We start from the raw sequence: 16629 nt of genomic DNA on the forward strand, positions 1-16629 counted from the left end.
AATTGGGTATCCATTATCTGAAAAGCATTCCATCACCAACAAAGGTCAGTCTCAATGTATTTGAAACAGCTTCTCTTTATTGAAGATAAAATACAGGGTCTGCGATAAACAAATGAAATGGTGAAACCTTTTTTTTTGTGGAAGAAGGTGAAACATTTTGACAGGGTTACTATACATGAAGTCCATATGGCTGAGGCAAAGATAGATCAAAAACAATTCAAAAACCACAAAATGAACATCAATACCCTGCTAACCTTAGCCATTCAGCATACAGAGAAAGCATACGAGGAGATCACCCAAACCAGATACACCTCAATATCTCCTAATCCAATTCTCACTGGCTTACAGGTTAACAGCACAGTTTTGAGTACCGGTGCACTTTCCCTTTCCTTTTTCAGGCCGTCAATAAGAACTATACATTTTACCAGGAACAGTGGAAATTAGCTACTAACGAGATCAGTACTTTCTGGTTAGAACCCCCCTCAAAAATAGAGGGGAAGGGGGGGGGGGGGGGAAGAGAGCGAGTTCCAACAGAATGTATTATGATATTCCATACTAATCAGTGCCTAATGGAGGATTACAAAACTGTTCAATACATCTCTATGCTACTGCTCACAGAATCCAAACTCAGCTAAAAAAGAAAATATTAAAGAAAATTGGCAAAGGTGCAGTGCAGCATTAATATTTACTACTTTTGACATTTTCATCTCCCAGGGAACTCACAACAATGCTGATGACCCTCGTGAGTTCGTAAGTTGCCACATTCTCCTTTATAAGTCATATTAACCCTTCATCTTGAGAAACAAACTGCAAGAGCAATCGCCATCATCTCACACCCACTGAATCCATCAGATCCTCGTACTCTGGGTCATTCTCCTGTTTTCTCACCTTGGCAGGACTATCTCCTTGTCGAGGAGGGGCAGAAGACACCGAAGTGGGTGAAAATGGGTCATAAATTTGGTTTCCTCCAGGACCGGAAGCAGGCTTACCAGATGCAAATGAGAGATTGTTGTTGAATTGCGGGTTTGGAAACAAGAGGTTCCCTGAACGAATAGTCGGGGACAGCTGATTCTGCTGTGGTTGCATTGCATTTGCAGGGCGAGGAGGTAAAGCACTGGGTATAGGAGGCATATGTGATGCTGAACCAAAGCTCTGTGGCCTCATTTGAGGCAGAGGAGTTGAAGGCCGGACAGAATGTGGACCTGGAAATACTGGAGGTCTTGGTGGTGGGGAGGTGGTGGTTGGGTTACCACCAAAGGGGACAACACCACCTGGTGAAGGTGTCAGGGCAGGAGCATGAGGCTGACCAATTGGATTGGCAACCTGAGGCCTTGCAAAATTTTGTATGCCAGGTTGTGGTATTGAATGCAAAGCTGGTCGAAAAGAAGGTGATTGAGGTGCCAGAGGTGGCAGCACTGGTGGGGTACTTTGAGCTGGGGGTTGTCCACTAGACCTTGGAACTGTTTGAGAAGCCGGATGCTGGGACCTGAGGGGCTGAAAAGTGAAATCACCAGAACTTGGCCTCTGGGGTTTTGGAGCTGTAACTGGTTGAATACTTCCTGGGCTTGTCACTGGGGGCTTCATGGGAGTAAAACTCGGTAAGCTTCCAGAAACAATAGGCATTCCAGATTGTGGTTGTGATGATGTTGATGGCACTGGTGAAGGAAGTGTTGATGAACCTACTACAGGATTTTGCAATGGATTACGCACTGGTGCACGTAAATTTACAGGCTGCATACGCGGCACTGGTGAAGTAGATTGAATGGAGGCAGCTGCTGATGCTGGAATTGTGCCAATTGCTTGAGTAAAAATTGGAGCTGGTACTCGAGGAAGTATTGCTGGTGGAATTTGTGTTTGTCCTGCCATAGATGGGCCCTGCAATAGTCCTGGTGCCTGTGAAGATACTGGAACTGGTACTGAGGGTTGAGAAGAGACTAATGGCATAGGGCTTGACCCAACTTGAGCTGGTACAGAAACAAAACCCGGTGTAGGAGCTGGACGGTTAACTGCTGATGTATTGACTAACTGGTGAGTGGGAGGTCGAGAAGGAAAACTAGCAGGAGAAACAACATTTGGTGCAGCAGGTCTACTCATTACAGTTGCTGAAATATTTAGCGGAGCTACTGATGCAATTGGTTGAACCATGGAACGAGGCCTTTGTGGTGGAACCATTGGTGAAGTCATCTGTACTGTGTTCCCTATCCCTTGAGGGATTACGGCAGGTACACCAGACCAACCACCAGAGCCCCCAGCAGGTGTTAGTGGCCTGTTTGGCAATGGTGGTCCTGATGAAAATGGTTGTGGTACCATTTGTCTTGCCACTGGTACTGGTCCAGCTGTTGTGGGTTGGTTACCAGTAAATGCTGGTGGTCCAGTAAGATTCGGTTGAGCTGATACAGTAGGGTATGCTGATGGAGGCTGTGAGACTGGCATGGGATTGTTTATTGGAGAGATGTGGCTAGCAGGTCGTGCGCCATGCATGTATGGCCATTGCAAAACCGGCATTGAAGGCTGTGGTCTGGCGGCAAGAGATGGGTTCGCTGAAACCGAACCAAATCCCGATACAGGAGTAAACCCCGCAAAAAATGGTCGGTTGTTTGAGGGATTGAGAGGGGGTGGAGAAATCTGAACCAGATTGTTAGGTACGGGCAATGAAGAATTTGGAAAGGAAATGAAGCCAGACGGTGATTGAATGGAGGTTTGGGTTGGACCTAGTGGGAACCATGGACTTGGATATGGCCGGAACTGGACTTGTGGAGGACCAGGCTGTGAAGATCCAATCATTGGTCGCACCATCCCCTGGTTTCCAATAGCAGCAGGCATCACATAACCAGTAACTAAGCCCTGACTTTGCTCAACAATACCGACAGTATCCCCAGAAACTGAAGTTGGAGCTGTGGAAACAACAGCTGAATTAACCTAGGGGGGAGGGGGAGACAGGCAAGAAGACACAGTATTAGCTTAAGATTCTAGGTAGATAAGCAGGAATAATACAACTTTCAACATGGCAAACTCACAGACACTGGTTTGACTAACAGTTCAATTAAAGCAACTGCAGCATCAACTTTCTCATATGTATCAGCTGATACATGGACATACAGCTCTTCATAAGCATTCTGGACTTCATCCCCATCTGCCCGAGTAATTTCAGCCTGGACATGAAGAAATAACAATGTGAAGAAGCTAGTAGGGCTTTATCTGTGTGTTCAGCCACAACACAGAGTGAACTGAGTGGATAAAACAGAGTAAATAATTGCAGTAAGATTATTCTAATATTACAATGGGAGTGAAATTAAAAAATGGAAAAGGAGAACAATAAATTCATGTCTTCGAGGCATTTTAATGAAACGAGACTTCCTTTCTTCCACTTCAAAGATGCATACCTTCTCTCCTGTGCCTGCTTTAGTGCCATGCACGCATACTTTAGCTCCAGTTTCCTGAACAATTCCAGAAAGAAACAGATTATGGAAAGCAGATGATTGATGTTGGGGGAGGGGGGGGGGGGGAAGTAAATGGGGAAGATCCCAAAACGAAGCCTTACAATTGGCAGCATAATTTATATCTGAAGTAACATGTAAGAAACACTTCTACAAGCATTAGGTGGGGAATACACAAACTACTCACTTCTTCTAATCTCTTAAGAGTATTTCTTCCAGACCCCAATAAAAGACCAATGAAATTGAATCTTGGATATGCTTTAAGCTACAAAAGCAACAGACAAAAGTTAAGCAATATATGTACAACAAACAATAAACAGAGCAACAAAGGGCTAATTGGTTAATGCTAATTATAACTTCTCGTTTTCAAAAAAAAATGGCAGTAACCACTGAAAGAGTCAAAGCAGAAGGTAGTGTGCTAGAAAGTCAAGGGCCAAAATCTGACTTACAGGAATAGGCACTACAGCCTCTTTCAATAATGGCTTGTAATCAGATGGAGCCTTGTAACTTGGATTCAGCTTTAGTATTTCACCTGGAAATACCAAGAACGCCTTGAGAATAAAATGAGAAATGAGAAATTGGAAACTGAACACTCACAAAACACTGAACATACCAATAACTTCCCTTCTTTCCAATTCCAATAGTTCCCACTTCTGGGCCTGCAAATTAGATAATAGAGACATTGAATTCAAGCATCATCAGAGAAAAAACAAATGCATCAAACTAACTATCCCAGCACAATGAAGTTACAAGCTTAAGGCAGCAACATTAACCATTATCATACCTCATCATTTATCTGATAGCTGGAGGTCTCAGAATTCGGAACCTGGCTCGGTGACACTGAGGCTTGGGCTTCTCCAGTCTTCAGAACTCCTGATTTCAGCTGTTGCGTAATTTGTTCCACTCGAGTCTGCTCAAAATTTGTGCCACCACACAGGCAGTAATATCACTTAATGCCACCTGGAATGGGAAGCTTCCATGCGAGAACTTCACAAGGAAGACACCCATGTTTAGCACCCAAATGGGAAAACAGAGAGTTGTCAATTGCCACAAATTGAGCAACTGACAAGCCTCCTTACAAATGGAGCTATAAATGCTCACGAAAAATTTCTACGACTCCATCTGGTGGGATGCTAAGTGTTGCAATGTAAACAAAATGGAAATCTTCCAAGTAGCTCAGAAAATTATTAGGAATGCTAAACCAAATTTTCAACATTATACTTCAATATTCGTGAAAATTATTGGCAAATTGGTCTTTTATTCTCAAAATATATATTTTGGTACTTACTTAAATGCTTTAGATTACAACATTTTAAATCCAACCAGATGGAGCCTATTCATTCTAAAAACTTAGGAAAAGGCAAAAATAAAATGGTGAGTCTCAGATAGAACTTGCAAACAGTCCCTTAAATACCTGATATGCTAAGGCTCTTTCTTTCCTGACAGCAGCATCTTGTGTCAAGTCAGTACCCCATTTTGTTTTCCTCTGAATCTGTTTGCTACTTTCTTCTTTGGTGGCATCACTGCTTTCGGACTTTCCCAAACTTCGAAATGCAGGAACTAAAGAACCTGATAATTTGTTCTTCGGTATAACAAATCCAGACTTCACACTGAACATGGAGACCTTAGAACTACTCGTCATTGCGGCAGCTGTAGTCCCAACAGTGGCTTGGTCAACCTTTGTAGCCATGTTCACTGGAGAAGTGTCCAATAGCAGCTAATCAATTGATGCTGCAACCCTGTTCAGAATATAAGTCCTAGATCAGCCTGGAAAGTTGTTTTAAAAGAATCCAGCAACACAATCACCCCAACAATGAAAAGACACCAAATTATCAGTTTCAAATAGCAAGTTCAATGATCAGAAATACTACCTTCAGTTTTGTCTTTTACTTCTCAGTTTAATTATTATTCATGATTCAAAAATTACTATGAACTGTGTTCCCAGAAAATGAAATTTGATGGGTTCTCATTCCGACTTCCTACTTACAATATATGCAAGTTTTTGTTACCAAAATTTAGATTAAGGGAGAAATGGCAAAAACTCGAAAAAAAGGATTCAAAGCCAGTAAGAACATATTATTAGGAAAAGAGTGAATCCATTATGAAACTATGACCTGAAAATCAATCCCTTCTTGTTTGGTCTTTTCGTTTCTTTTTTGTATTGGTTCCGAATCTACTTCGTCGGCATTGCAGGACAATCAAGGAGGACAGACTTTTTGAAGTAGACCCGCAAAAAATCGAACTAAAAAATTTAACCCTTAATCGTCAAGGTGAATGGAGGGAAAGAGAGGCAGATAAATGGAACAGGGGGTGCTCACCTGTAAAACTAGGGTTTTGACGTGCAACTGCGCCTCTGCTTCAGATTTAAACTTTGAAGACTTAAAAACCAACCAAGACGAAGACGGCCTTAAGAGCTTCCTTCGACATACGACATACAGAGAAGCCGCGAGCAAAGAGAACAAAACAGGTGACCCTTCTCTGCGTCCCAATTCCCAACTCCCATGTGAAACTGAAAAAGGTAAATTTTAGTGGGAGGCTGGGAGCTGAAAACTGAAGTACCCAGAGTTCCTAATGTAAAGAACGATGTTGCCCACTTGCCCCAAGGTGCACTTGCTCTTGGCTAATGGCTGTCAATGGCTGATGGCTCACACCACCTATAAGGATTCGAGTTTATTATGGTTCTGGTCCTCTGGATCTGATCCTCTGTTCGGGCCAGGGTTTTAAATCAAGGAAATTGAGATTTGAATCGAGTCCAGACGATTTCCGTCAGATTCTGTTTTGGATCGGTTGGAATCGGCCAAATTTCCCTTGAACCCTAGAAAACTTCATTGAATCCCCACTTCGGATTACGGTAGGATTTGGGATCGAATTCGGCTGCTTTTGATTCGATTTGCCCAATTTAATTCCCAAAATTTTTAATCTATGGTTCGAGAATCGCAATTGTGCAGATCCCCTACATCACCTTTACCTTTCAAATTAAGGAATCGGATCGAATCGGCCGTGACACACTCAAAACCCTAGAAATTTCCGTTTTTGGATTTGTGAATCGATCCTAGGGTTCTTGAAGGTCGATTCTAAATAATTCAATCCAGATTAGAATCATGACGATCCAATTCTGTCTCCAATCCACTTCGGTTTTGCACCTTGTCGATATCGTTTCAGTGACACAGTACAGACAAGAGATACTAAAATGATAAAAGAACCTATTTTTAAAGGAAAATCAAGGCAAATTTGTCCAATATGGCTGATACTAATAGATACCGATCCACTACCGTACCGATTTCTGAGTGTACTAAAACCATGGACTTGATATTAGCTCATCTCCAGGGAGCTCAGCACACCTAGGGTACTGCCAATCGTTGGGCTGTGCCACACACATCCCTAGGCATGCATCGAGATGTGTATACGCATAGCTCGACCACTAGATGCCCCCTCACATCACCCTGGGCACTGGGCTCTGAGACGATCCTGATCCCAAGATGGCTTGAATCAAATCTCTAGAAAGTGGACAGAAGAACGAGAAGTGGAAGTTGTCTACTTCGAAGTATTCAAGCTATCAGCCAAGCAAACTTGGTGAAGTAAAATCCTATATAATGAATCCCATTACATCTAAGATGGTATCTTGGTCAATGATACAATTGTCAACCATACATGACACCTATCCCATCATATAGTAGGATTCTTTTCTCACACAAGTACACTACCATGCTTACATTATGCTTCTTGTCATGTACAATTAAGAAGAAAAAAAAGGGGCAAGGGTAAAAAAAATGCAAAAATAAAGATTTCAAATAAAAAGTCAATTTTTCAGAATTTTTTTTCTTCCAATGAAACAAATGGAAACTTAGTGAAGTTTTTTTTTGGGTGATGGAACCTTAGTGAAGTTGAAACCCACAAATAGCTCGTTTCCCAGTTGCTGTCAATGTTTTGAGAAGTAAGAGAAAAACGGTGTAGGGGATCTTTCAATACATAGTTAACAAGTATATGTCCCAAATCCACAAACTTACAGAAGAATACTGCCTACTGAGTGATGACTGCAGTCCATCACAACAAACTATTGCAGTTCTCCTTTTCAAATTACTATACACGAAGGTGGAAACGAATTCGATGTCGCACAATCTTGTTAAAGTACCCAGTGAATGAATTGGAAACCGAACAACACTTCATTTGTAGGAAGGAGGTTGAGTGTAGGTTGCAAGCAAAAGCAGTCATGTGCCAAATGCATCAAAGATCTTGAGACAGTCTTCCCAAAATACAATTCCTGGCTATACCGCCATACGAAGTGCAATAGCCCACCAGCAAAGTGGAACTTGTCACCCCACAAATACAGAAGAAATAATGCTGCAACCTCTCAGGTAAAAGGATAGAAGTTTGAGAATAGCAAACTGCCAATAAGTATGTAAGCTGCAGAGTATGCCCAAATCAAGTAACCCCATCTCCTTGAGGTGCCAGGGGAAACCATTATATATGAGGCAAACCAATAAAGAACTGGACTGGCAGATAAGAAACGAGTCACAACCTGTTGAAGTATTATTGTCAGAAAATGCAGCCCATGTTTCTTAGTGATGAAGAATTAACTTCATTGCTCTTCTAAATTTCCTTACACATCAGTAATCTTCCTTCAAGCAATAGCTGAGACCAATCTTGACACACAGAATTTTAATGGTGCAAATTTAAATGTGGGAAATGTCAATATTGTAAATATTAAAAAACAAAAATCCCAGCCTAGGCCTGGCAACATGCTGTTTTGGGGTCTTTATGCAGATGAATTACAAGACATCATCAAATAGACACCAAAGTAAGCTCACATACACAAAGATAGCACAAAAAACTTACCTGTCTGAGCAGGCTCTAGGTTTTGGAAGAGAATATGGCTCCAAATCTAGCCATCTTTCTTTACAAATTATATGTCGATTAATTGTGCTAACTTCCATATAAAGAACCAAACCAATGAATATTGTAGGTAAGCGATAATTTTAAGTTCAAAATTCCCAAAACTCACAAGGCATCACAGTCAATCTAATATGATGATGGTGATAATAGTTCACTTCAAAAGCTTATGCCAGTAATATAAGACTTTAATGGCATAAAGTGATGCCAGAAGAAATCCCTTTGATTCAAACAGCCTATTTGTCGCCCTTCTATTTCTTTTTCCCCACTAATGAATGAGAGACCATGTATCTACAAGAGAATTTTAGTGTCCTCTATCTTGTTTTCACTAACATGAAAATGTGAGGTAGCTCCACAAAGCACAAAGACCTTAAATGTTTTGGATGCTAATGTATTCTCTTCGACTATCTGAAAGAATATCATTTCTTTCGCACCAGAACAGATCAATCTCAAGAAATGCAGCTAAGTTGCTTTTCTGATGACGCTGACAAAAATCCAATGAGCTGTTTCATTGGAGTTTTAAACAAAGGTGTTAATCAATATCTCCCAGTTCAAAAACATTTTCCAACCTTTAGCATGTTGAGGATGATCACTACATAATGAAGCAAAAGAATAGAATCTGACCTGCACATGCATGACAAAAAATGCTGTTGCAGCCATGAAGCCTAGGTGTAGAATGAAGGGAAGGACTACGATGGAGAAGTACCCTGTCTTTTCTGGAAGGCCTGCATAATCACCTGATGGAAGGGGATTCTGAAAAGAATCAGGAGTCTCTGGTTTACCCTTTTGTTTCCGCTGTCTGAGTGTGCGATCTTCTCCAACAGATAAAATAGAAGCTTCAGAATGTTGAATACATTGAAGAAGCAGCCAAGGACAAATAACATAAAGCAAATGACAGGCTCTTGGGATTTTCACAGAGCATAAGAAACTCTTAGAAAGATGACCAGCATGGTCATTCTTAGTGGCCCAAACAGCTCAAAGCATTGCAAGTTTATTCTAATTAGCTTCCTTGGTCAGTTGGTCATATGGCTATTTAAAAATTACATGCAAAAGAATACCACCTCCTCATGCAGCACAACCAAGAGCAACCACACATCCTACGATGCCAATTGATAATGGATGCAAGTGTTGCATGGAAGTTTAAAACGGATGGTTTATGTATGTTGGACATGAATTGTATTTTCAGACTCCATAGGTTCTTGATATCATTTGTAGAATTCCTGTAGGATTTAGCCCTTCAACAACTAAACGTCTAGAATGCATTATGAATTTCATCTTTTATTGTTTCTCTAGAAATCATTTAGTTGGAAAAGGTAAAATTTTATATCAGTAGCATCATTCCAAATCAATAGCTGGAAGTGACTTTTATGCCATTGAACACAAATCAAAGTTCAGCTCACCAAATAGGATCCCCAAACATGCATTGGATTCTGACTATTTTTTTTGGGTGGGTGGGTGGGGGTGGGGGTGGGTTAAGTAACAAAAAAAAAAAAAACTTCTTAGGACACTGCTTCAAGAAGAGTTGTACATAGGAGTATACAAGTAGTATGTAGACACAAAAACCCGCCTCTAAGCGGAACTATCTACAGTCAAAATTGACCTCAGATCATGCAATTGGCTATGGACCTATGTACATCGCCCCTCTTTTCACCCCACCCCAAGCTGATGTTCCTTTGATTGCATAGAGACCTTTCTCGATTGCAGCATTCTGGGTTAGCCATTTTATTACCAAAGCTTAGTGGACTTCCATAACAAGAAGAGTCCTCAGTTGTGGCATAAATAGATTGTCCCTAGCCTTGGTTTATGTTGTGTTTGAGTTTCTCTCCCAGTGGGACCTGAGGAGATCAATAGGACATTTCCCACATGATCTTGAAGCATTCCTCCAATTTCATATGGCCCTGGGTTTTCCCAAACTACTCCATTGAAGTTTAGATTTACAGAAGAATTTGATGAAGCAGTCCATTCATGAGGCAACTGACTGCTTCTCCACCTCCATGAAATGAGACACACACAGATCAAATCACAAATCAACAATATAGCAAAATCAACCAAACAGGAAAATAATCCAAGAAATCTACGACCACTTGGTTATATTCACATAGTAATATATAGACTGTGAGAAATAAGATTCTTTTACAGAAAACGATTGTCACTCTACCAAAACCAAGAAATATTTATTCCGCTGTAGAAATCCAAGACCTATGATCATCACCTCTTCAGTAAGTATGTCATATTCTGATTCAGAAACTGGTCAAACTAGTCCAAAAAGAAAATGGAATTTTCTTCTCCTCCACAGCTGTCCTCTTCTAGAAAATGAGTTTAATAGTAGAGCAATCAAAATCTTTTTGTCCTTCAGAATTCAATTCCTAGACAGTAAGGGGATTCAGCCATTTCGATCAGTCGCTTACATCTTCACAGGGAAGTCCATGGTGGTTCTCGGGACGCCCTGTACTACTGCTAAAGCTGTTGATAAAGGTCTTGCGGGTTTCCAGGTATTATGGCCCTTATCCAACATTATTCTGTTCATGGTTGTTTGGTATCAATGCTGGTTCTGCTGTATTGATTCATCAATGTATTCCTCACTTTTTTTGTTCTTAACCAAACTAATTCATTCCCAACCCACAAAACCCCTCCCCCCCCCCCCCCAAAAAAAAAAAAAGGGAAAAAATGTGAAAAGATGTCACACCTTGGAGGACTTTAGAAGGGAAATTGTCTGAAAACTCAGCATCCTTTGATCCTCGGTCTGTTCCCAGAGGATAGAGTACAGTAGCAACACTCTTTTCCTCACCAGAAGCTCCGAAACCCAGTGAAAATACAATTTTAGGCCGTAACATGGCATAATGTAAGACTGAACAAAATGCAAGGCACAATACTGGAGATGCAAGAAGAAAGTTCGGTAACTGCTTCAACTGGAAATATCTCAAGAAACCTACTCCCCTGTCATAAAAGAAAACATTACCACAACATCTGCACCTCTTATCAAAATAGCTCAACATAAACTTAGATTAGGAAACAAATGGAAAACCGATAATATTGATGATTTAAAAACAGGTCTATATCTCAGAATATTGCAACAGACCATGAAACTTGCAATCGATCAGCCATGGATCAACAGGCACACAGTAAAGTAATAAAATGATTGTCAAACCAGCTATTTGTTTTTGGAATGTAGCATTGAATAAATGATTTTCGGAGATTAACTCACCAGTAATGACTTTGAATATAATCATAAAGAAGTGGTGGTCTTGCTTTGCACCAGGGCTTCATTTCATCAGGCAAATGTCCAAGGCAAATATTGTAGTATCCATAAACTTGAAAAGCAATAAATGGTGCAAAAATACATAGAGATCGCACAGCTCCAGCAATGATTATCAGCACTGCCAACTGGACGAGAGAAAAAACAAAATAAATCGAGCATGAAAAAGAAAGGTAAGTTGAATTAAAACTAATATTGATCAATAAATTAGAAAACACTAAGCTGGAGAACCTAGATGCACCATAGGATTCTAAAATCTAGAGGTATATTTCAATGAACTTTCAAAATTGAAATTAGTGTAGCATCAAGCTTAGAATTGAAAGATTTTGACATGGGGATCTCTTCTGTGATGCCAATCTAGTGGTCTCTAGTACCCGCTAAGCATATCTCTTGTATTTATACAGAAGTTGTACAACCCAAAATGTGAAATGTAATATGCAATAACATTCACTTTCAGTCTTTGTAAGACATTAAAAAAAGAATTAACCTTGATTTTGTCGGACATGGCTTGCAATTGCACACGGAGCAATTAGCGAAATAGCAAACCCATACATTGAAATGCCACGAGCTATAATTATGTCAAAACATAAAATACTATAACATAACCAATATAAAAGAGAAGAAAAGAATCTAGATGGTAGAATCACTTCCTAAAATAATTTGGCATATCTAGAGCAGGCTTGAGCAGTTGGAGGTGAGGCTGAGATATTATATGTCTAGAATGATTGTCAATATACAAGGACAGCTATGCAACCTTCAAATATGTCAGTTTCCCTCTCACAAATCCAATGGATGGGATTAATTGTTAAGGGCTAGGGCACTACCGAAAAGGCTGAAATACACTTGTTTTATGCACAGTTTTGACAGAACTATACATATTACCATACCAGAACATATAAATTCATAAAGACAAAAAATCTCAGAAATATAGAAAAGTGCAGAGGTAAAATTACAACACAGATTGGGTTGCCAGATATCAAGACAAAAAACCTGACAGTGAGATTCAAATATGTTTAAAATACTGCCTAATTGGGAGACTTCCTTTATACTCAGCAGAGAGAAAAGGAATGCTCCATGTCTCACAGATAGAAGCAGCAGAAACTAGCCACCATAAGAGGTGCATAATTGCAAATTTTTTGGACTCATACAGAGTTTCTGCTCCTACCGCTTTACCTTTTCGGGTTTTCTTATCTTACACCTGGTATCTGTGTCTGAGACCAAAAAATATGTCCTTGAACAATTTTTATGGTCATACTGTACTATTAGTGAAGCAGTAAGGGTGGCGAAGAGCAATAACAAACAATAGAAGTTACAGTCCTAGGAATAAAAAGCTATCAAAGCAAGAACCAGTAATGTTTTAGTGACAAATACAGGTTTTTTGAAAAACTAAAATTTTCTAAAATGACACCATTTTGATAATTCTTTTCTGTTTCTTCCCGATCAAGCTCGATCTGTTATGCTTTATTATTGCTAAATTTTTTTAAATCTTAGACATGTGATACATGCAATTATTTTTTCACAGGTTGGATGCATCTTGGCATGTATGCATTTGTGTCTATTTCAATTAGGCAGCACTAAGTATGTAAGAAATGCCATAACTAAAGGCAACTGCCAGGAGAAAAGATAAAGAAAAGACTTACACTGGCACGCTTTTTTTCAAATATGGCATCATAAGCACGATGCATAGTCTGAAAACAAATATAGCCAGCATTTAGCACCCCATTTGACCTTGCAGAACTAGAGAGTGCAAAAAGCAGCACAGGAGTAATATTTGAACCAATTATGAAGTGATACAGTCCTCCAAGTGAAAGTAGAGAATACAAACTTTCTGAGTATCTGCAAATCAGGAGAAAAAACTATAAGTTCAGTCTATCATTTCAACCCTAGGATTTTTTTTTTTTTTTTTTTTTTGGTGGGTGGGGGGGGAGAGGTTATTATCAGTATCCAATTATCCATATCAAAATTGTAAAAAAAAGCAGCCTATACACTCAGGACCAGGATGGAGCACGGCTATGAACAGACTAACAGTAATCTCTTTTTGTTAGGTAACAACAATGAAGGTGCCAGCTGGTTCAGCTGGTAAAATCTGTCGCATGCTGTCGGCAAGGCCAGGGATTGAATCCCACCTTCACCTCATTACCTATCAAAAAATAGAAGGAAAAGGAATCAAATGATTACATTGATGAATAAAAAATGGAAGCTGGATTGAAGCAAAATAAAATTGATGCTCGAAATGCTGCCCCCGTGTCCTTCAAAACAATAACTGAAAGCCTGTAACAGGGATAAAATAACATTAATGAAGAGCAAATATGAACATCACAAACACTGAAAGCATATATGGTAAATAAAGAAACACAATACACTTTTACAACTACAGAGAAGAAAAGTTTTTCAAAGTCAAAAATTCCTTTTCTTGCTTTCTTTCTAGGGGAGTGATACTCAAAATTCCAATTGAGAGGAAATAGCAAAGAAATTGAAATTAACATAAGGACGGTGGGGATCCATCATATAGTTTGAGTGGCCTGCTATGATAAGTTTATTAAAGCAGCCCATACTCATTGTGCCACGTGGAATGATGTTGTGGCAATTCTGACTGATGGATAGATACTACATGGCCTGGATAAATCACGTGTCAAATTTCAGAGCCTAACAATCAAAAACCCTCCGATGTATTGGCATGCATCCCCATGTATGTCCATGCATACCTATGGTACTCCGACCACTAGTGTGCATTCTCCTATAGTCCTGAAATTTCAAACTTCTATTTTGCCACTTGGCAAAATCTATTTGGGCTGAATTTTACATGTGCGGAGAGGACCTTGGGGTCTAACAGCCTACACAATTTGGGCTCCATCCAATCTGCCACATGGTAGATATTTCATATTTAGGCAACCATTCTGAAAATGTTTATCCTTCCAATTAATATATGGATGGAAAAGAGAGACCAACCAAAAGGTGGTTTAAAAAATAAGTAAATGATGCTGCTATAATGTAAGCTGGGAAAAATACCATTAGCATGCAGGTAAAAGTCCCTGTTGTCTTTTGGTGTTTATTAGTTATCTCAAAATCTTTAACTGGATCAAGCAAAATGAGCTTTTATTATTGCCTGGCATTAAATAAGAAAAAAATTTTAATATTCAAACTTTGGACAAAGAAGAGTAGACTACAAGCAAAATTATTGGCCATAATAGAAAACAAATGCACCTTCTGCAGAGCCTAAATCCAAGCTTGAGAATATGCAAATTAGAGATCTTTCAAATAAGTGATTTAAAGCAGATAAACCTAAAGAGGTAATGTGCCAAGGAACATGAATAAATGGACCGACTGCAAATCATAACCACAAGCCCCACCCTAAAGATAAGGGTAAAAAACTGTTTAATGCTTTCACACAGTTGTAATGGGTAAAATACATTGTCGTAGATCATAGTTGTCAAGACGTCGCCTAGGTATCCAGGTGCCTTGGATGCCTTGTTGGTGTCACCTTGCGTCCACGCCCCCTCCAACGCCTTGGGTTGCCTAGACGCTGTGACAACTATGTTGTAGATACACAACTAAAGAATATGCATGTGCACCCATTTGTACAATTTATACGAATTAAAGTGAGCAAGTCTTCAATTTATAAGTTGAAATACTATTCCCATAAAAAAGAAGGGTTCGAGAAACTTAAGGAGGGAAGGGCAGATAGATAAGCCCAACACCTTTTTTCCCCGAACATTAAAATATAATATTTAGACGCCAAATTTTGCTCATAGGATTTGTTTTTCCTGATCATGTAATTTCATTGTGTATTTATTAATTACAAAGGGTTGAATGGAAAAAGAGGATTCCTTTAGCCAACCCTATTTTGCTATGATAAGGCTTACTTGAGTTAAGTCAAGTTGAGTATTGTGCACTTAGCAATTACATCTGAAGACTTCAAGATGGTTCAATTCCCTGAGGTGGAAGATGCAAATGTCCAACACACTAGACCATCTACCCAATTATTGGTATAACCAAGCAGTTGTGATTAACATCATTTCCGCTCCTTTGATTGTGAAATTACATAATAGTAAAGACTTGGACTTGGAGGATCCAGTGATGGAGTATTTACAAATTCGATCCCATTGTAATAACTGTTATTAAGAGAGCTTTTTGATAGGTTTGATGTTGGACATAGAAGAGTCTATATAAAGAAGCACTTGGGAATTTGGGCTTCCTTTAGAGTGATGTTGTTTGTCAAGGAAGTCACAGTCACAGTCACTTTAGTTCTATGGGGGAAGAAAGATGGATAATAATTACTTACCTGTAAAAATAAACCGCCGCAAACAAGAAGACAATGTTATTGAGAACATAGCCCGACAACCCCAACACCGCTCTGTATCCAATGAGCGGAATCAACGGAGCAAACACTGAAACGATAGAAATACCAACCAGCTATTAGAACATCAAAAGAGAAGCTGACACAGTTAGAAGTTTTAATAGCTTAGAGTTACTAGATCACCCACCAGTTCGAGACAAAACATAAACGCAGATCGGAAGAAGAGGTAAGAAGGCATAGGTCTGCTCGTATTCGTATCCGCATTGTGCGATTCTTACGAAATAGACACCGTCCCAGACGATACTTCCTTCGATCGCTGCTCCGATCCTCGGCCACAGCACAGAATGCACCGGGGAGAGATCTGTGGAATCCGACGTGAGGCAGTTAGGGTTTAAGGAAGCAGAGGTGTCGTAAGGGCTGATCAGCGACCTCCAGAAAACCATTAAGCCCAGAAGGAGAACCCTCGAAACGACCGCAACTCGGAAGACCAGACGTGATTCGTCGACTGCGTCAGTTTTCGCATTAATCTTTGAGGAATTCTTCGACATTGATTCACTTCATTGGTCGAGTTTCCTCGTCTTCAACAAAAGCTCTTCGCCTCCGCGAGAAAGATGGATAGAAAGCGTGCGAAGACGTTTTCGGACTCAGATCGATGGTCTTGATCCGCCATGAATCGGAGATCACTCTAGAAATCGGTCATAACTCATAACGATTTGGGCTGCCGCGCATGATATCCCGATCTAGAATGG

The 16629-nt window shown here is 39.9% G+C and overlaps 2 protein-coding genes across 3 annotated transcripts; both read right to left on the bottom strand.

Annotated features, from left to right (window-relative positions):
- Positions 1-525: 525 nt before the first annotated feature.
- LOC122642602 (extensin) lies at positions 526-6003 on the bottom strand. Of its 2 annotated transcripts, XM_043836119.1 has the most exons (10): positions 5885-6003; positions 5756-5788; positions 4852-5176; positions 4222-4347; positions 4051-4096; positions 3887-3969; positions 3625-3702; positions 3384-3437; positions 3018-3152; positions 526-2919 (listed from the first exon to the last, which is right to left on the bottom strand). In XM_043836119.1, exons 3-10 carry the CDS (start codon positions 5125-5127, stop codon positions 826-828), a joined length of 2892 nt encoding a protein of 963 aa, XP_043692054.1. In that variant the 5' UTR covers positions 5128-5176; positions 5756-5788; positions 5885-6003; the 3' UTR covers positions 526-825. The 2 variants fall into 2 exon arrangements, with proteins under 2 accessions (XP_043692054.1, XP_043692055.1); XM_043836120.1 differs by lacking the exon at positions 3384-3437.
- Positions 6004-7312: 1309 nt separating this feature from the next.
- Positions 7313-16525, bottom strand: LOC122642604 (GPI mannosyltransferase 2). Its single transcript, XM_043836123.1, has 8 exons — positions 16068-16525; positions 15866-15971; positions 13762-13854; positions 13224-13419; positions 11533-11711; positions 11014-11264; positions 8952-9139; positions 7313-7956 (listed from the first exon to the last, which is right to left on the bottom strand). The coding sequence occupies exons 1-8, from the start codon at positions 16426-16428 to the stop codon at positions 7789-7791; spliced, it is 1542 nt and encodes a 513-aa protein (XP_043692058.1). The 5' UTR covers positions 16429-16525; the 3' UTR covers positions 7313-7788.
- Between the last annotated feature and the right edge of the window lie 104 nt (positions 16526-16629).

Source organism: Telopea speciosissima, chromosome 10 (genome assembly GCF_018873765.1).
Source record: "Telopea speciosissima isolate NSW1024214 ecotype Mountain lineage chromosome 10, Tspe_v1, whole genome shotgun sequence".
In the NCBI taxonomy this organism is placed as follows: Eukaryota; Viridiplantae; Streptophyta; class Magnoliopsida; order Proteales; family Proteaceae; genus Telopea; species Telopea speciosissima.